This window comes from Bubalus kerabau, chromosome 10 (genome assembly GCF_029407905.1).
Source record: "Bubalus kerabau isolate K-KA32 ecotype Philippines breed swamp buffalo chromosome 10, PCC_UOA_SB_1v2, whole genome shotgun sequence".
NCBI lineage: Eukaryota > Metazoa > Chordata > Mammalia > Artiodactyla > Bovidae > Bubalus > Bubalus kerabau.
In genome coordinates this window covers 16761263-16782082 of record NC_073633.1, presented here as the reverse complement: position 1 = coordinate 16782082, position 20820 = coordinate 16761263, and the positions used below count along the sequence as shown (strand labels likewise).

At 41.5% G+C, this 20820-nt stretch overlaps 1 protein-coding gene across 2 annotated transcripts in view; it reads right to left on the bottom strand.

The window, feature by feature from the left end:
• The window catches only part of HACD3 (3-hydroxyacyl-CoA dehydratase 3), a 30019-nt gene extending 9797 nt beyond the window's left edge, over nucleotides 1-20222 (bottom strand). Inside the window, exons 1-6 of one of the 2 annotated variants that reach the window (XM_055536742.1) lie at nucleotides 19959-20222; nucleotides 13775-13817; nucleotides 11622-11695; nucleotides 10533-10697; nucleotides 8873-8924; nucleotides 5805-5915 (exon numbers count right to left, since the gene is read on the bottom strand). In XM_055536742.1, the coding sequence (XP_055392717.1) occupies nucleotides 5805-5915; nucleotides 8873-8924; nucleotides 10533-10697; nucleotides 11622-11695; nucleotides 13775-13817; nucleotides 19959-20045 (532 nt within the window). In that variant the 5' untranslated portion in view covers nucleotides 20046-20222. The remainder of the gene's footprint in view (nucleotides 1-5804; nucleotides 5916-8872; nucleotides 8925-10532; nucleotides 10698-11621; nucleotides 11696-13774; nucleotides 13818-19958) is intronic. The other variant, XM_055536743.1, reaches the window with a different exon arrangement.
• Between the last annotated feature and the right edge of the window lie 598 nt (nucleotides 20223-20820).

The following is a 20820-nucleotide window of genomic DNA, read 5'->3' as shown; positions in this document are numbered from 1 at the left end:
AAAATGATCCACTATACAATCCTGCTACAAAGTCAAATGTGAATACACCAATGCTATGCTATGCTAAGTCGCTTCAGTCGTGTCCGACTCTGTGAGACCCCATAGACGGCAGCCCACCAGGCTCCCCCGTCCCTGGGATTCTCCAGGCAAGAACACCGGAGTGGGTTGCCATTTCCTTCTCCAATGCATGAAAGTGAAAAGTGAAAGTGAAGTCGCTCAGTCGTGTCTGACTCTCCGCGGCCCCATGGACCGCAGTCTAGCAGGCTCCTCCGTCCATGGGATTCTCCAGGCAAGAGTACTGGAGTGGGGTGCCATCGCCTTCTCCGGAATACACCAATGAGTAAGTTCAAAATTTGATTATTTTCTTTGAAGAAGTAATGCAAAATTACAATTTAAATTTTGCTATAATATAAAAAAATTTATTCATAATTTTAAATGCCCCTTGTGAAGACAAAAATCACAATTTTTTTTTCACCATTTGCAGTGAAATTCTGGTATCTTTCTTCAAGAGATTCACTTCTTAATTTTTTGGACAAATTATCTTTGACAAATGAGGTTCTCCATTATTTTGAACTAGAAAATTGTGACTTAAGATTTGGAATATGGTAAATAAAAGTAGATCTTGTTGCTTTGTATCTGATTTTATGGGAAATTCATCCTCGTTTCAATTCAGGAATAAAAATCTGATTTCTAAAATGACTGTTATAAAGAATATTAATAACACTAACATGCTTATAATACTATTTTAAAAACAAGATGCAAAACTGTATACACAGCATGATGATAGTTTTTAACTGCAGGAGAAAAAATAAAGACTAAAAGGAAATGTATGGAAATATTTAAAGTGATGGACAATGGCTTATTCACCTCCCCTTCCAGGCCCCCCACACCTCCTCCCCAGTTTTCTCCCATTTTCCAAACTTTCTTAAATTGCTCCATTTACTTTTTAAAATTTTGTATTAATTTATTTATGGTTGTGCCGGGTCTTCATTGCTGCCCGCGAGCTTTCTCTAGCTGCAGTGAGTGGGGCGCCTCTCCTTGTCGTGTGCAGGCTTCTCGTTGCAGTGGCTTCTCTTGCTGAGGAGCCCGGGCTCTAGGTGCACAGGCTCAGTAGCTGTGGCGCATGGGCTTAGTTGCCTGTGGCATGTGGGATCTTCCCAGACGAGGGATTGAACCCACATCCCCTGCATTAGCAGGCAGATTCTTAACCACTGGACCACCAAGGGAAGCTCCAGCCCATTTACTTTTATGATCTGAAAAAAATTTTTTGAAAGTACTAACAAGGCACTCGTGTTAATGGACAAGGATTTAAATAATGGTAGTATAAAACAGTACACTCTTTCTGGGCAGTATACTTCAGAATCCTTAAAAGTAATCTGCCGTTTAGTCTCATTAATTCTTCTTAAGAACTTTTCCTAAGAAAGGTACATGGGTTTATTAGAAAGATATCTAACAAAGTGCCAAGAATCCATCACTCTGATGGATGGAATTACAGCAGAGTTTAAGTATTTAAGTAATTAACACATTTCTATAATTAGAAAAAAACTTTAATTAAAAAAAAGTATTAATAGAGAGACAGACATCAGTTTCTACAAGTTTGCTATTTCCTTAACATGAGTTCAGCTTATACATGTTTATGTAAATAAAACAAGTACATGTGTAGAATTTGCCGTTCACCAACACCTTTTATTCAAAAAGAGGTAACTGCAAAGGACAAACTATGACCTTTGGTACCAGGCCCAGGTCCTTACTATACTTCTGAGGACTGATAAGAGAAGAATTTCAACAGCAGCTCCATTCCAATAGGTGGTTAGGAAGGGGCTCAGAGCCAAAACAGAAATTACAGATCCAGGCAGCTAACTTTAAACACACGACCCAGATAATTTAGTGGCTTTTGGAGTGGATCACCTAATGGCTAGCAGGCTCGCACAGGAACATTCAGAACCAACACAACTATGCTAAGTTAAATAAGTAATTCATGAATTGGAAAGTCCCTGCTCATTCTATGAAACTTGTGTTAAATCCATACTAGTAAGAGCTACAGATCTAAGAACAACTGTCCGAGACTTCCTTTGCTTCTTTAATTAACCATCAGTGGACTTCTGGTTACACATGACTATAAGATGCTAGGCATTTGGGAAATTTTTCACTAGCCTACTACTGTGCTTTGCAGAAATCCAAGGAAAGACTGGAAAAACACTGTGCACTTCATTCTAAAGATTCTGGAGCTAACTACAATTCATCTTTACAAACCTCAGGGGGGAAAATTTAGGGCTGAAGAATAAAATAGTCTACAGGACTTTTTCTCTTTTTAAATACTTTCTTATTTTCCACTATGCTCATATTTTCCCTCATATTTACTTTACAAAATAAAGAAAAATTTTAAATGATCCATTCAAGCCATTTGAAAATGGTGCCTTTTCTTCCAATCATTCCACATTTATTGGTTGTTTTCTTTCTCCTTTTTATATTGGTGTGAACAAACTGGAAGAACAAGTTTGTATGTTACTTTTTTAGTCTATCATAAGTATTTTTCCATATTTTACAACCTCTCTAAATACTTTACATTTGCTTCACAACATTCCACCGAGTGAACAATCTATAGCAATCCTTCACTCATGGACATTTACATAGTGTCTAATTTGTCACTAATATAAATAATGCCATAATGCTTATTTTTTATAATTACTTTTTGGATATGAATAATTAAGGTTCTTGATGTTGCTATTGTTGTCGCTATTCAGTCATTCAGTCATGTCCGACTCTTTCCGACCGCATGGACTATACAGCACAACAGGCTTCCCTGTCCTTCACCGCCTCCCAGATTTTGCTCAAACTCATGTCCATTGAGTCGGTGATGCCATCCAACCATTTCATCCTCTGTCATCCCCTTCTCCTCCTACCTTTAATCTTTCCCAGTATCAGGGTCTTTTCTAGTAAGTCAGCTCTTCCCATCAGGTGGCCAAAGTATTGGAGTGTCAGCTTCAGCATCAGTCCTTCCAATGAATATTCAGGATTGATTTCCTTAGGACTGACTGATTTGATCTCCTTGCAGTCCAAGGGACTCTCAAGTCCTCTGCAACACCACAGTTCAAAAGCATCAATTCTTTGGTGCTCAGACTTCTTTATGGTCCAATTCTCACACTCGAAAAACCATAGCTTTGATTATACGGACCTTTGCCAGCAAAGTAATGTCTCTGCTTTTTAATATGCTGTGGTGGTGGTCATAGCTTTTCTTCCAAGGAGCAAGCGTCTTTAAATTTCATGGCTGCAGTCACCATCTGCAGTGATTTCAGAGCCCAAGAAAGAAAAGCCTGTCACTGTTTCCGTTGTTTCCCCATCTATTATCTACAGGAAGTGATGGGACTGGATGCCATGATCTTAATTTTTTGAATGTTGAGTTTTAAGCCAGCCTTTTCACTCTCCTCTTTCCCTTTCATTAAGAGGCTCTTAGTTCCTCTTTGTTTTCTGCCATAAGGGTGGTGTCATCTGTGTATCTGAGGTTATTGATATTTCTCCCAGTAATCTTGATTTCAGCTTGTGCTTCATCCAGCTCAGCATTTCACTTGATGTCCTCTGCATATAAGTTGAACAAGCAGGGTGACAATATACAGCCCTGACGTACTCCTTTCCCAATCTGAAACCAGTCTGTTGTTCCATGTCTGGTTCTAACTGTTGCTTCTTCACCTGCATACAGATTTCTCAGGAGGCAGGTAAGGTGGTCTGGTATTCCCATCTCTTGAAGAATTTTCCAGTGTGTTGTGATCCACACAGTCAAAGGTTTTGGCAAAGTCAATGAAACAGAAGTAGATGCTTTTCCAGAACTCTCTTGTTTTTTCTATGAGCCAACAGATGTTGGCAATTTGATCTCTGGTTCCTCTGATTTTTCTAAAACCAGCTTGAACATCTGGAAGTTCTGGGTTCACGTTGAAGCCTGGCTTGGAGAATTTTGAGCATTACTTTGCTAGCGTGTGAGATGAGTGCAATTGTGCAGTAGTTTGAGCATTCTTTGGCATTGCCTTTTTTGGGGATTGGAATGAAAAACTGACCTTTTCCAGTCCTGTGACCACTGTTGAGTTTTCCAAATTTGGTGGCATATTGAGTGCAGCATTTTAACAGTATCATCTTTTACGGATTTGAAGTAGCTCAGCTGAAATTCCATCACCTCCACTAGCTTTGTTTGTAGTGATGCTTCTTAAGGCCCATTTGACTGTGCACTCCAGGATGTCTGGATCTAGACGAGTGATCACACCATCAGGGTTATCTGGGTCATTGAGGTTCTTAAGTACCTTACAAAATGATTTTCCCAAAGAGCTGTACTTATGCACCCTCCCCAGTAGCCACTGTTGTGTTTATTTTAGCACGTTGTTTTCAATTAGGCTCTTTCAGAACTTTGCAAAACTGATACATAAAAAATAGTATCTTTCATTTCCTTCACCATTACTGAGTTAAACATTTTGTTGTATGTTAAATTAGTTTTATTTCCTCTTATGAACTGCCTGTACATGATCTTTATCTATTGGGTAGAGTTTTCACATTTTAAAATCAATTTTACAAGTTGTTTATATGTAAAAAAGTTGCCAATATTTGTTACAATTTTTCACCAACCCTCCATCCCCATTTTGCTCATCTCAATATGCTTTTCATCTTTCATGTTGTTTTGCACGGATATTTTTAGACACAGAAATTTAGGCATTTTATGTGGTCAAATACATTGACCTTTTTCTTTATGATTTCTTCTATTATTTTTAAAGTTAGAAAATCCTAACCCTTCACATATGATTTTCATAAACATTTATTTATATCTTCTATTATGACTTAACTTTTTGATATATGACTCCTAAGTCTTTTGGGGGAATTTTTTTTTTTCTTTATATACAGTGTGAAAAGGGTGAAACAGATTATCTGCCTCACAAATGAAGCCAATTTTCCTTGGGAACATTATTAGATAGATTTCCCATCTAATAGAAAAAAATGACTGGATAATATTTTCCTTTCCATTGATTCAAAATTCCTTTTTACCATATACATAATCTGGATATATATTATATATTACATAATATAATATTGTAATAATAATAATATATAATGTAAGAGCTATTTTTGAGCTACTTAATCTGCTCTATTAATTAGTCTATCCTTATACTAATACTATACTATTTTAATAATATTTTTTCATAGCAGATAGAGAAAATCCTCTCCCATTACTGTTTCTTCCTTCAAATTTTACTATTTATGGTTCACAATAAAATTTCAGAATACTTTAGATCACATTCTCAAAAATGTTCTATTGTCATTACTTTGGCCAGAATTCTGCTAAACATACAAATTAACTTAGCAAGAACTAATACCTTTATGATAGTCTTTTCATTCAGTTTCACAACAGTCCATTTAGTCTATTTAGGCTCCAAAGGAGTGAGATCCCTTTAGGACTTTGTGTAACTTTGACACTAGGAGTATCTCATCAATTTAGTTAGTTATAAACGAATTATCAAGCAGTGAATAAGAAAGGGATTTTAGTCCAAGATGTACCTCTAGCTAGCTGGGTGGATGTGGACCATTTCTTTGACCATCTCCAAATCTGTTTCCTCACCTATTAAATGAACAGAACATCCAGGCAGCCTGTTTCACAAGGTCATGGGAAGTGAGAGCTGCGAACATACAGTGAGAGGCCTGAAGTGCTACATAAACATGGTGGGGGTGGAAGGGGTTGGTGTGGCAGGCTGAAAGGCAGAAAGTGTCACTTCTGAACAGTGGGCCAAACTACTCAAAAAAGAAAGCAAGCTTTGAAACTGTGTACTTGCCTTTTCCCAAGATAAAGAATCTCACGGTCATGTTCACAAATATCCAGGAGAATCCCAAGAACTGCACTAGATTATACATGAACAGGTATCCTTTCTTCAAGCTTGTAAGAGCTGAAAAGCAAAGAAAGGCAGAAAGATGTTAAAAGTAGTAGTCACAGCAGGAGACAGGTATGTGGGGTTTACCTGGATGACTGCATCCCTCTTTCGTACGTGGGTGCCCTAAGCTCCTCAACAAATACCTGGCGCAGGTCTGCACCAACCAGGCTCTTGGTCCCATAGAAAACAGATAAGCAAAATTATAAGGAACACTGTAGTCCAAGGCATACCTTCGGTGGTCTTTTCCCTCACAGTCTTGAAGGGTTAAGTATACAGACTTAACAAATCCAAGAAGGAAAAGGAAAAATTACATCTGGCAAAGAATAACTGACTAGCTAAGCAGGCATTATAAGGAAAGGAAATAAAGCTATATTCAGTCCTTGCTCCTGTCATCTTAATATAATCTAGTTTCTTCTTTTTTAGAATTTTTTTAGGGCATATAGGTCAAACTACCTCAAAGAAACAAACTGAATTAAAAAAATCTAATATTTGACCATGTATCCATCCAACCAAACATTAAGTGAACACCTACAACATGCAAGATACTGTGAGTGGCATCACTGAGCTTCAAAGATGGTTAAGACATGATGCTCCCCTCAGAGAGTTTACAATCTAAAATCCATATTTCAAGATTGAGAGTGACAGGTAATATCCTGTGAGAATTTCAAGGTGAGAAAATGACTTTAGGCTGGAGAAGCATGTATCAGGCCAAGTCTACATGGATGAGATGGTTATCTAATCAGGGCTTTGGAAGATGGAAGAATGAGGATATAACCAAAGGCAGAAAACTGCAAACCAAGAAGAAGGAAGGAGAATAAAGGTCATTAACTTTGCAGCCTAAGGGTTTTCGAAGACATAGCCAATAATGGAATTAAGGGAAGAGTAAGGAGCTTAGACAGAGTCATGGTTGAGTCAAAGGAGTAGGGCACAGGAAAGGATAATTCTTAAGTAGAGCTATGGAGTTCAGGTTTTGCTGCTACACATTTATTCCTACCTACATATTTTTATAGCCACATATCAGTGTTTCTATAGAGATATCCAGCATAGACACTTGGTTGATGCTCAAATAATCATACTTGGTATGTCCAATCAAAAACAGCCTTATCTCAAGGGGTCAAAAAAGTCATACTTGTAGCAACATTTAACAAATTAAAATTTTTTTATGCAAAACTACAAAAATGTATTACATTTCCCCATTTAAAGAACTTTATTAGATTTTATGAATTTAGATAAAACTGCTAAAGCTTTTTCTAAGATCATAAAATAATCCATACATAAGAATTTTTACATATTTCAGAAGTTTATCCCTCTGGACACCAAAGGTGGCCTTTTTATGTCATTATCCTTCATCTCCACTAGTCCTCTCCCTTCGGCTTTTCTAAAGCAGAAAATTCCTCTAAATTAGTGGTTATTCAAAATTTTTTTAAAGCAACAATTGTCTTTTCCATAAGAAATGTTATGGACTTCCATAAACACTTCCATAAGAAGTGTTATTCAGGACGCTAATACATAAAACACAAAAGCCAAGCCGCTCTAATTGAAGTGGACCTGCCTGCTTGGCCTACCTCTTCAAAGTATCTCTGGGAATCCCTGGGGTACCATGGTACATAGCTTGAAAACAACTGCTCTAAAATTTCCCCTTCAGTCGTGTCTGACTCTTTGCAACCCCATGGACTACACAGTCCATGGAATTCTCTAGGCCAGAATACTGGAGTGGGTAGCCTTTCCCTTCTCCAGGGGATCTTCCCAACCCAAGGGTCGAACCCAGGTCTCCCACATTGCAGGCGGATTCTTTACCAACTGAGCCACAAGGGAAGCCCAAGATACTGGAATGGGTAGCCTACCCCTTCTCCAGAGGATCCTCCCAACCTAGGAATCAAACCAGCGTCTCCTGCATTGCAGGAGCTATCAGGGAAGCTATCAGGGAAGCTCTTTCCCTACTTGCTGCTGCTGCTGCTGCTAAGTCACTTCAATCGTGTCCGACTCTGTGCGACCCCATAGATGGCAGCCCACCAGGCTCCCCCGTCCTGGGATTCTCCAGGCAAGAACACTGGAGTGGGTTGCCATTTCCTTCTCCAATGCATGAAAGTAAAAAGTGAAAGTGAAGTCGCTCAGTCCGACTCTTTGCGACCCCATGGACTGCAGCCTACCAGGCTCCTCCATCTATGGGATTTTCCAGACAAGAGTACTGGAGTGGGGTGCCATTGCCTTCTCCGTTTCCCTACTTATGGCATGCCAAATAAGTTCCAATAAAACTTGAAAAGTTTTTGATTTTGGACACATGAGGAACACTTATTCATTCTGCTTTTCAGCATTAGTTTTGTATAGACCTGCATGGTCCTCCAACTAGAATGGATAAGCTCTTTGAGCACAGTACTCTGACGGATCACTGGCTCCAAAGCTCAAAGGCCTAGGACAATGCTTTCCATAAAGCATGAATTTAAGAGCTGCTGAATTTAATCTATGATACCCAGAAGATAACACACTTAGAGACAGACACACTTGGACAGACCTAGAAGTAGAACTGAATTTTTAAAAGGTTAATGAACAGCAGGACTATACAGAATACTTTCCATCTTTAAGGCTGACAACAACAGCCCTTATGATCTCAGTTAGGAAAACAACACCAGACTGGAAGAACTGTAGTCATGGACCTATGCAGTACTTCCCAGGTCTCTGAAGGACTTGCTGCCACCTAGCACCCTACTAGGCCAGTCGAGGAGGCTGAGGTTCTTCCATTCTGCTACATCAACCTTGGTGTACTCAGATGATGTCAGGCCCTCAACAGCAGTGAAACATTAAAAGTAGGTAACACTTGAGATGCGGGTTTGCACAGCTTAAGTGTTGGGCATTAAGGATTTCTCACAAACTCATCCGCCCAATACAAGCCCTCCTGCCGTTTCACACTCATCCACACTCCCATCTCTGTCACAAGTTAACTGGTAACTACCATAGCAGTAGGGGCAACTTACTTTCAGGGGAGCCTTGGCTTTCGAGTCTGAGTTTATTTAATTGTTCTTCTTCCTAGAATTTGGACAGAAGTTTTCCAAGAACACAAGTTAGACTACTGTATGGTACAGAGAACTATATTCAATATCCTGTGATAAACCATAAGGGAAAAGAATATGAAAAAGGATGTGTATATATGTGTATAAATTAGGCACTCTGCTGTACAGCAATAATGTATTTAACATTGTATTTTAATTATACTTCAGTAAAAAAATAAATTGAAAAAACAAAAAAACACAAGTTAAAATTCCCAGATGCTTGCAGAAGCCCACATGAGAGATAAATGATCTGAGTCCTTCAAAGCCACCTCCTCCTCCAATTGTGTTCTCACTTCCTTGGGAAAAATGTCTGAACTCACGGTACTAAGGAGCCTGACTCCTTACTGGGTAGCACCGGCACTACAGAATGGCCCATCCAGGGCTCACAGAATTCAACCAATCAGCTGGCTTCCAAACTACAAAGTGGGCAGCCTTAACGTCTTAAAGCTGGAAAGACGTCTAGAAAATCTGTCATGGTTGTAGAAACAAAACAGAAATTTAAGACAGGAAATAGATTGCTACTTCATTTTTTAAGACTTCGATAATTTTCTAGAAGCTAAAATCAAATCTCCAACATTAGTGTGAACTTATATTAGGATAATATAGATGGATATATATGGAAATACTTATAGGTACATGTATATACATGGACTGGTATACACACATATATTTCCTTGTGCTGTCAGCTGAGAGAACCTAAAAGTAATACCTCAGTAGCAATGAGCACACTTAGCACCCAGATCACCCAGATCCTGGTTTCCACTATCATCCTGCAATGAAAACAACAGGCCTGGGAATATACAAGATAAACCTGGAGCAGCTTACAGTGCCAGAAATTAAGGATGCACTTTTAAAAAAAAAAGGCCCATGATGATGGAGCTGTGTCAAAGGGACACAAGAGCCAACTGCAAGAGCTTCCAGTGGCCAAAGATAGAACAATATGAGCAACAAGATATAAAACACAGTACTGGATTACAGCCCAACTATAAAACAAATCTGTTCTGATATAAATAAATGACAATATCCATACTGATATAAATAAATGACAATAAATAAAGGAGAAAAGAAAAATCTCCCATGCAGAATTCCAAATAAAATATGCAGATACTCCACCCTAAGAATGGGAAGCAGAACTCCTGGCTCATTAAGCGTGAACTGTGCATAGTGACTTCCTTCCAAAAAAAAACAGTAAAGAAAGGAGAAGAGTAACATTATAGTAGAGAAACCATACAGTGGAGAAACCTACCAAAAATTAACCACATCCAGGTGAGCAAGATTAACATCAACAGCTGTAGGTCATGTTGAGAGTATTAAAACCTTGATATGACATGATAAGAAGGCCTCTGTGGCCTTCCTACCCAAAACCCATCACCCTAAGCCAATCATGTGAAAAACATCAAACAAAACCCAACTGAGGAACAGTCTACAAAATACATGCCCAATACTTCTATAAAACCACGTCTCCAGGTCATTCAGTGAATTTATATTTTTGTCCTTATTCTATCAGATCCTGATAGATATCTGAGGTGGCCCAAATAACTTGGGTTCCTCATGACTTCTGTCTAGATCCCAGATCCTTACTGACCTTGGCTCTGAGCTCCATTTCAGCATCAGACTCGTCCAGCCAACGATCAAAGTCAGGGGCCAAGAACAGTGGGCGCTTCTCCTGCTTGGTGAGTCTCTCCCACCATTGACTCTCCTTCTTCTGCACGGTGATGTTTACCTGCCTCTGGGTCAGCTTGTAAACCGGCTAGGAGAGAAAGCAAGAACATGAGAATGCCCTTTCCCATCAAAGAAGCTGCATGGTACTTACTGCCGTTCCTTCTCAGTTCCTAAAAGTCCTGGGGCAAAGAGAACATCTAGACCAAGGGCTGGCATGAGGAAGAACGCCAAGAACAGCAATATCTTGCTCCGGTTCCCTCCCCATCCCCTGCCCCGCTGGGGACACAGGAGGAAAGCCAGACAAGAAAGGCAGATAGTCTTGATTATCTTGGTAATTAGCATGAACTCCCTACTAATTAGAAATTAGCATGAACTCCCTACTGGATCTACATCATGCCAGGCTCTACATCCAACCGCCTTCTCAAGGGCACCACTGCCTTCCAAATCTTCCCATGAAGATGATTCAATTCAAATGGTCAGTGGTTTCCAGCATCTAGAAAGGCCTGCATCAAGGCCAGAACTGTACTGTATCAGTTACAGCTTTTTTAAAAGCAGTCTTTCACTACAGAGCCTTCTCAACTAAACTCAAATTCTTAGGGGTGCTCCAGCTCATTATTTCTTTGTATGGCCTCTCTCTTTTCCTCCAAAGCGAGTCCCAGACGGCTGACTATTAAGAAACCCTTAAACCACTGCTGACTATTAAGAAACTCACAGCTGGAAAGAACCTTAGAGATCCACTTAACCCAATCCTCCATGTAACATATGAGAAAACTGAAATGCAAAGAAGTGAGGAGACTTCTTCACACCACTAATAATGACAAAGCCCAGATTCAACTCAGGTTCTCCAATTTTCCTCTTACTCTGTGGCTAATACCTGGGCTCTGTTCCAAACAAAAGTATATTCTGCTTAGGTTTATCTTCTTCTTCCCCATAAGGCTTGCCCCCCATTTCACAAAACTATAAGTATTTATTTCTTAAAATAGAAAGGGAAGTAAGGAAGGAAAGAACATACCTCTGGCTTCACAAGGTCTAAGAACTCCAGGTGAAATTCATAAACATTGTCTCCTTTGGCACCATGCCCCTGAGCTATAAAGAAATGTGGGTTGCTGTGAATTTGAGCAGAGCAATGCCATTCAAATGTTAGCTTGGTGCAGTTCTTTCAGAAGTATGAAAATATTAATGGGTCCTGCCAAGTGAGTGGGGGCTTGCGAGCAGAGCTACTCAACAGCTAGATGAAAGCTAAATCCTCGGCAAAAGTTTATCTCCTTATGACTTCCTGGTGATCAGTTCCAGAATATTTAATCTTCTAATGAGGCCTCAATGATGGCCGGTATAAATAACAGATACGCAAAAAGAATACAGAAAGCACAGCCAAAGATAACACTCTATATAAATTTAACGTTCACACTTACTTTGGCTCTGAATCCACAGCAGAGAAAAGTCAAGTAGGTGTATTCTCTTGACTGCAGTTAAGGAAAGCTGCAGGGTACATGGACCCTCTAATGTACCGTCTCAAAGAAAATTCTCAATTTAACACCTTCCAACCAGAGATGGGAGACTTTCCAGGTGACACCAGTGATAAAGAACCTGCCGGCCAGTGCAGGAAACATAAGACATGGGTTTGATCTCTGGGTCAGGAAGATCCCCTGGAGGAGGGCGTAGCAACCCACTCCAGTATTCTTGCCTGGGAAATCCCCTGGACAGAGGCGCCTAGGGGGCCACAGTCCATGGGGTCACAAAGAGTTGGACACGGCTGGAGCGACTTGCACACACAACCAGGGGTAGACAATGGAGCAGGTGGCTGCTCCTTTAGCACATTCCAAATGGAATAAAAAAGAGAAATAACATTTTTTCAGCTCATTCCCAAGAGGACAAATGGAACTAGGAGGAAAGACCTCAGGTTGACCATCATGCCATTCCTGTGCCCTGACACGGCATTTTCCCCCAAAGGCAGCAGTTGCCATGCCTAAAAGCCAGTGACTACAGGATGTCCCTGCCCTCTAACTCTTGGGATTATCTTTCCTCATCTGATCATGTGTGGAAGGACTTGCCTATTATGTGCTACAGGTAGCTAGTCTCTAAGACCACAAATTCCTTAGGGTAGGACAGTCTAGAAAGCTCCACATGGCAACATACACGTTTATCATTTTAATTTCCTTCCAAATGCTGAGCTCCCTCCAAAGTCTGAGCCATTACCACCATGGCTCTCACTTGGCAAAGTAGATTCAAAAGCCAGGCTGTGCTTTCACGTAAGTATATTAAGGTAGATGGAGTCTCATATAAGGTAGAAACTTCGATCTCCCATAACCCCAGTCACTTACTAATGACATTCCAAGGAACCAGAATAGAAAGACAGCAGGGAGAATCCCACTCCACTGGGTATCAGTAAATCCCGACCTACCCTCTTAGGCTCAGCAGAAAATCTGCTGATGAACTAAGAAGGAGATGGAGGTGAATTCACAGAATTAAAGACTCTCAGAGCTGGAAACGCTTCAGATATCGTCTAAAGTACAGTGTTTATTAAATTGGTCTGTAAGTATAACATCAGGGAGCCACAAAGTCTTGTTAAGAAAATTTCTATTTTTGGGTTTTGTTCTAATATTTTTAAAAAGAAGCATATTTGGAGTCATCTAGATAGCTACCTTATAATTAAGTAATACTTACTTATATGAGTTCAGCGGCTGTTTGCCACTGCGTTCACAAGTGTAATGGAGTCAAATATCACTTACAGTGACCATACTTAACTCTTAACATGTTTCTCAACCTAGGGTCTGTGGCCCTAGAGGATCCTGTAGATATATGTTCAGGTGTCCTTGGATCTTCAAGTTTAAGAAACACAGATTATAAACCAATACTCTATAGGCCCACAGAAATCAATAAGTTGTCCAAAGTAGTAGCAGAATTTTAAGCTAAAAGATAAATCTCCTGATTTCTAACCTAGGATACCATTTTGCTATATCTCCTGCCTTTCCCAGGGGAAAGTGGGATGTTAAATTACTGAGCTCTCTGATCATATACCTCAAAATAATATACTTTACCCCACGAGTATCAGAAAGGTGAACATCAATAGAGAGTGAGTAAAATAAACAGATAAAGATAAAAAGCAACCATCACAATGTCTCTTTAACTGTGTAGAAGCCTGGGAACCTTTGCCCAGATACTGACCTTTGAAATGTAGCACATTTTCAGTGATGCTGATGGCAGGATTCTGTGGAAAGAGACCAAGAAAGCAAGAAGGACATTTTAATGAAGAGAAAAATCAAATTAAAACCAGTGGCTTACTTCCCTCCCTACATCGTTCCACGCTGGGGACTCGATCTTCCTGCCCTGTGCTTCCTCCAGAGAATATATTTGGTCATTTACTCCCATCTCTGTGGAGGGTTTCTCTGTATCTATCTGTACACATGGCAGATTGCAGGCTCCCGCAAGAAGGACCCTAAACTGCTCTTCCGTGAAGAGCAATCATATACTGAATCAGTCCATTCTGCTCATGGTCAGTGGTAGATGGTGCCATGTGAGGTGCCATGGGGGAATACACGGATCTCTAAGACTCAGTCCCTGAGCTGTGGAGGCAGGGAATCTGGTAGAACAGATGAGTCATATCCTGTGAGAAGAAACAATATAGTATCAAGTAACATATGCTCAAGACCAAAAGAGTAGGAAAAAAACAGTTAAGTGTTACGGGAGTTTAAGAAAAGAGTGAGTACAACAGGAACAGAACTGTTGGGAACAGCCTTACCAGGAGGGACACCCATACCGCATCATGAAAAACAAATTAATTCCTGTATGTTAAGTGAAGGGCTGTAGATTACAGGCAGTTGGATGAAAATGAAAATGTGCAGTCCCTTAGTCTTAGGCTCCACGCTCTCTTAACCTCTATCCAAACCAAGACTAGAAGAGATGGAAATTCTCTAAATTGTTCATTTACTCCCAGAAGTTGCTATGTGCCTTTTAGCAACTTAACTCTTTTTTTTTTTTTCCAGGGGATGAGAAAATTTGCATCCTAACTCCCAGATCAAAATTAACAGTCAAGCAGCAGCATGTTTCCAATGCCATAACTAGTTCATTTACTCTTCTTCTGTAGGCTCTGCTCTCTGTTTTCCATCTTGCATCAAAGAAAACAAGACAGAGAGAAGGTGAAGGGTATGTTTATTCTAACAGTGGGAGCCTAAATGCTTCACTCATAGCCAAGTGTAAGGAAAAGGGGGAGCATGAAGGCTGGGTGAGGGAGCTTTTAAGCCAAGAACCTCCCCAGTGAAAGTACAGACTTGAGGCTGAGAAGCTCACCCACAGGGGCTAATAAGCCAGATGATCTCTGTGCCAGGGAGACGGAATTAAGGAACTTCACCAAAAAAAGTTATACTTTCAGGGGCATGGTTCCTCTATAAGGGAAGCAGGGTTTTAGTGTGAGTATTATCATGAAAGCCTGCGTTCTGGGATGTCTCAGTGGTATATTTCCTATTTAGGTCACTTCTTTGCCTACTCTGTGTTCCCCATATCCTAATTCACCTGGAAAGGAAAAAAGGAGTCTGGGTGGGGGGCTCAGTTTATTCTCCTCAGACACAAGATGTGAGCAGCCAAGGTTTAAGCTCTAGACACAGCCCAAGGCCTGCAGTTCATTAAGCATTCTGAGTCAGATTTTAGATGCTAACTCCTTCCCTGGTAGCTCAGTCAGTAAAGAAACTGCCTGCAGAGCAGGAGACCAGGGTTCAATCATTGGGTCAGGAAGATCCCCTGGAGAAAGAAATGGCAACCTACTCCAGTATTCTTGCTTGGAAAACCCCATCGACAGAGGAACCTGGTGGGCTACAGTCCATGGGGTCTCAAGAGTCGGACACAACTTAGCAACTGAACCACCATCAACTCCTACCCAGCAGTACATGGGCATGTCAGGTTCAGCTTCTCCAAAGGTGTTGGTAATTAAGGAAGATATTTCAATTAAAAAAAAAATTTGCCAGAAACAAGCTCAAAACTGGGAAGGAAGAGACACGGAAGTGATAAAAAAAAATTAACATCTATGTCTATAAATGAGATTGGCCTATAATTTCCCTTTCTTATAATTGCGTCACCAAATGAACTAGAGAATGTTCTTTCTCTTTTCTGGAAATGCAAGTATAAGTGCCGTGGTTGCCACCTGCAAGATGCCCCCCCATGATCTTCTGCCCCTGGTATTTATACTCTTGTGTAATCGCCTTCCAAATGACATCAGGAATCTGTGTAACCAATAGAACACAGTGGAAATGAACCATGTGACTTCTCACGCTAGGTCATAAAGGGCACTGAAGCTTCCTTCTGAGCTCACTCTGGGAAAACTCAAGACACGGGGGCATGAGAACACTCAAATAGCCCCATGTATCCTCTGTGGAGGATTAACTCATGGATAACTTGCCAATAAGGTGAGCGGCACATCCTTGAAGAGTCTACTTCAAACTCTTCAACCTGTCAACCACAAATGACATCCGAACAACCACATGAGAGATCCCAAGCCACAACACCCAGCTGAGTCTTTTCTGAAGGACTCAGAAATGGAGGCATTGACTTTTGTGTATGGCATAAGACAAGATCTTATTTTATCTTTTTGCCACTTGGATTACCAATAGTCCCAACATGATCTCCTGAATGGTTCACCCTTTCCTCCATTAATTTGTAAAGCCACCACTGCGGTTCAATAAGTTTTCACACATGGGTAAGTCTATTCTGTTCTATTGCTCTTTGTGTTTCTCATCTAAGGTTTAGTATCACAATAATAATGTTTTACACTTGAGTAGCACACCAGAATTCACAAAGCACTTTCAAATCTATTATCCAAGTCAAGCCTCAAAACAATCCCGTGAATTAGGTGTTATTATTCACATTTATTTGTATGAAGAGACTGAGGCTCACAAAGGTTAAGTTAATAATCCACGGACACCAGATATTAAGTGGAAGAGTAAGGAACCAACTCTTTCCACCAGACTCTCTATTAGGTAAGGTCAAGAACAGCATCTTTCCAACAGCTCCCAAACAAAGCTAAACACACAGCCCTCATACAACTGAAATGAACAAAAACCTCGAAAAATGAACAAATGCTTTAACAACTATGGTTGTTGGCACAAATCTGTCCTTCATGCTTATCCTGTAAACCAACTTTATTCTGAAAGCAACCGTGCCTTAGCCCCAATGGACTTTCACTGGTGTCTTTGCTACTGCTTACCTTAAACACATAAACAGCTGCTGACGAAGCCTTTTTCTTCTCACCTCAGTGGTAGTTTCTCATCAGGCTCTAGCTCTACCACTCCAAAGATGGAGGAGAGATATGAAACCCTGACAGTTCTCTGTATCTCAGGAAGGGAGCATGTCTGATGCCCTCAAACTGGCAATACTGAAACTCACTTACACATAAGCTACAGAAAGCAGGGGGCGATAGAGAACTGTCCTAAAACCCAGAACCCAGCTTAATGCAGGTACTCCACAAATGGTCTTCATTAAGCAAATAAACGAAACACTTCATCCCAAGCCAGAATCACCAGTTCCACAGGCCATGCGTGGAGCAATTAAATGGGAAGTTTTTAAAAAGGAGCAGCCCCTGACATTCAAAAGCTGGCCTGGCATTCACAGCTAGGACACGTTACTCTGCTATTACACAAGAACAGAATACCTCGATAAAATGAGATAAAGACATTTCATAATTCTGTGCAAGCACAGACAAAAACATGGCCACACTGCCACTCACAAAACATCAGTTACCCTGCCCCTCGGCCAAAATACGTGACTGCCACTTCTCTACCAATTAGTTTTATTCTTGTTCTAATCTCTCTTCCCTATATATGATTTATTCAGATACTCAACCATAGCATCGGTCCTGTTTTCTCACAGCATCTAATCTAAAGTGAATCCTTGCTTCCTTAGTCTATCCCCCAGTCTCCAAAGTCCAAATCCTATAATCAGCTCTAACGTTCTAATGAGCTAGCCCACAGGGTATGCTCTCCCTTGCTGTTATGAGCAATAAACACAACTTGTTTAACTAGAGGTGTGTTCTTGGCAGTCTCTGGTTATAGGGCACTGACTCCTAAAACAAATCAGATGATCTGAAAGTCTATGCCGTCCTCTTTCCAGAAAGTTCTCCCAGTTTCAGTTTGACAAGAATACTTCATCTTATTTCTGTAAAGTGAAAGTGAAGTCACTCAGTCAGGTCCGACTCTTTGCAACCCCATGGACCGTAGCCTACCAGGCTCCTTCGCCCATGGGGATTTTCCAGGCAAGAGTACTGGAGTGGGCTGCCATTTCCTTCTCCAGGGGATCTTCCCAACCCAGGGATTGAACCCGGATTTCCTGCATTGCAGACAGACGCTTTACTGTCTGAGCCACCAGCGAAGCGACAAAAGAATTAATAAAATCCACCAGGTAATTAATAAAAGAGAGGTAACAGATTCCTTTAACACCAGGGACCTGGTTTAATACTCAACCCCAAATCTATAAATAAACATACTCATGCACAGAATTTTTTGTTTGTATATGATATCCTTCCTTCTAGATAGAATACCCTTGGAAAGCTGAGTCTGTCTGACTCATCTTTGTAAATCTGTAGTATTTCACACATGGTAGGGAATTTCTTTTATGAATGATACTGACATGTTACATTAAAACTAATGGTAGCACCAATGGATGCCTCAGAATTACAGACGAGAAATCCAGGTAAAAAAAAACTCAACTGGGGACAAAATATTTATTTTTTTCCCTAAAAATAAAAAAGGATTTCTCTTTCCAAAAGAAAATCCCATTTTTTCCCTCCACCTTTACATTTCTTTAACTATAATATATTCCAAACGCATACGTTCATATTTGAAAATATACCAAATACAATTAACACATATGTTCATGTTTCTTAACTAAAAGGTTTATAACTTTCAGGAAAAATTTAAGTGTGATGCTTTCATTTGCCCAACAAATTTACATTTTTTTCCCCCACCAACACCACCCTACCTTCCCCAAAAACAGCTTTTCTGTTTGTGTTTCAGAAGTACGCCAGGATATCACATCCTTATTACAACTAGAGAGGGTCTCTGAGTTTAACTGGTCTACAAAATGTTTAACTGAATACCTAAGAGACATTGCCACGACACAAGGTCCATACTTTTCTCATTGATTACTGTTAGAATTCTCTCTAGAAAGAGACTTTGATCCCCATCTACAAAGATTTTGCTTTTTTCCTTTTTTATTAAAACACCCTGAAGCAGGGTAGAGGAACACCGCACAAAACATTTATTCATCCTCTGAGGTACAAGTACAATTCAGCCTGGTTTAACATATTAAACGACACAGCGTGCAGTGCAACAGCCTAAAGCATTCTGGCCAGTACTATCTTTCAATAGGAAAACAGGTTTATATTGCAGAAGCAAAGACTGAATTCAACAAACTCAAGTCTACAATCAAAGATCACCTATACTTTGCAAGACAATATGCCAGATGGGCCGACAGACTGAATATAAACGCCTGACTCCGAGGCAGAGAGAGTTAAGCCGGAATGAAGGAGGTTATAAAGTGCCATAGATGTCAAGGAGAGTAGGCAGTAAGAACGACTACAGAAAGAACATTCCAGACTACAAACTTCAGCTCCTCAACGATGGGAATCCTGGATGGTTTTCACAGAGACAGAGGGGTACATAGGTCCTGAGATGGCCACCAATTAAGAAGCCTCAGCTTGTTCACATGCAAGTCAATGAGATCAAGCATAAATGCTCAATGTGAGTTAAGATAATTTTGAAGTTCTGCATGCAACTCAGCAAACGAGCCCACAGTCTTCAGAAGAGGGGGGGAAATCACTCCTTCGGGGTCTTCTGGACTTTAAAATGAACAATGATTTCCATCACTGAATGGCTAGGAGGTGGGTGTGCCCCCCTCCCCCCGCCCGAGGCAGCCGCGGGCCTCTTGAAGGCCCGAGGGGACCGCTGGACCTCTAAGACCAGCGCTGGACGTTCAGCCGCGGCCCGGCAAGCCGCTGTCACACTGTATCTCCGACCCAAAGAGCTCATCCCACGCCTCGAGGGGCCTCGGCAAACCCGAATCCAGACAGCCAGGCCTCCAGGGCCAGGCTCGGGCTCCACCAGGCCGCAAACTGCGAACAAAGAGGCTGCTGGGGCAGCCTCTGTTGCGCGAGGCTCACGCAGCACCCAAGGAACCTGAGCCTTCAGGGGGTCGCGCCCGGGGTCTGCCTTGATGAGGGGCAGCCCGTGCTCTGGCCTGGCAGCCCAGAGAGCACCGCGTCCTGGATCCCGTTGACGCGCTGCTGGCTCTCCGGAAAAAGGGGACGGGGGTCCCAGCGGGTCCCCAGAGCCGAGACCCGGCGCACGTCCCGCCGCCCGGCCTTTACCTGCACATCACTCAGCTCCACGCGCAGATACAGCTCGTGGTGCCGCTGAGCCCAATAAACGTGAGGCGTCAGCACCTGATTCTCCATAACCACACTGCCCAGAGCGGCTCGCTGCGCCTCGCTGTCTCAGGTAGTGCGCGGCTGGAACTGGTCAGACGAAGGCCGCAAACCCCCGAGCTCCGAAGTGCCGGCAGTCCGCAGCCTCCAGACGACCCACGCTCGCGGGCCGCGCCTGCGCAGTGGTGAGAGAGGGGGCCGCGGCGCCGGCTCCGGGCCTCGCGGCGAGCCGGGTGGGGGCGGGGCGGAGGCGGGATGGGGCGGGCCACAGGAGCGTGTGGCGCCGCCGCTCGCTGCGAACGCCTCGGGAGTTGGCTGGAGTGTTGTCGTTCCCTCTTACCTGCTGGAGGACGGTTAAAAAATAAGCGTAGAGGGAGGAGGGTTCAGGATGGGGAACACATGTATACCTGTGGCGGATTCATTTTGATATTTGGCAAAACTAATACAATTATGTAAAGTTTAAAAATAAAATTAAATTAAAAAAAATAAAAAGCCTCTTGATGAAAAAAAAAATAAGCGTAAAAACTGAAAAACGCTGGAGACTCATGAGGAACGATTAGCATAGAGAAAGGACTTGGGATTGGTGTATCTGGAAGGTTCCTCCCATTTGTCACTCATTAATTCAACATTTGTTGAGCGTCTGCTATGTGCCTGAGCTGCAAAGATAAAACACAGAAGCTTCAGGAGTAAGTCACAGTACCTGACGTCTTGAAACCCTCAGTCTATTAAAAAAAAAAGCCGCAGGGAATTATAGACATAATAAGTATGATGATGGTTATAAGGGAAGCGGTGGGAAAGCTAGGAA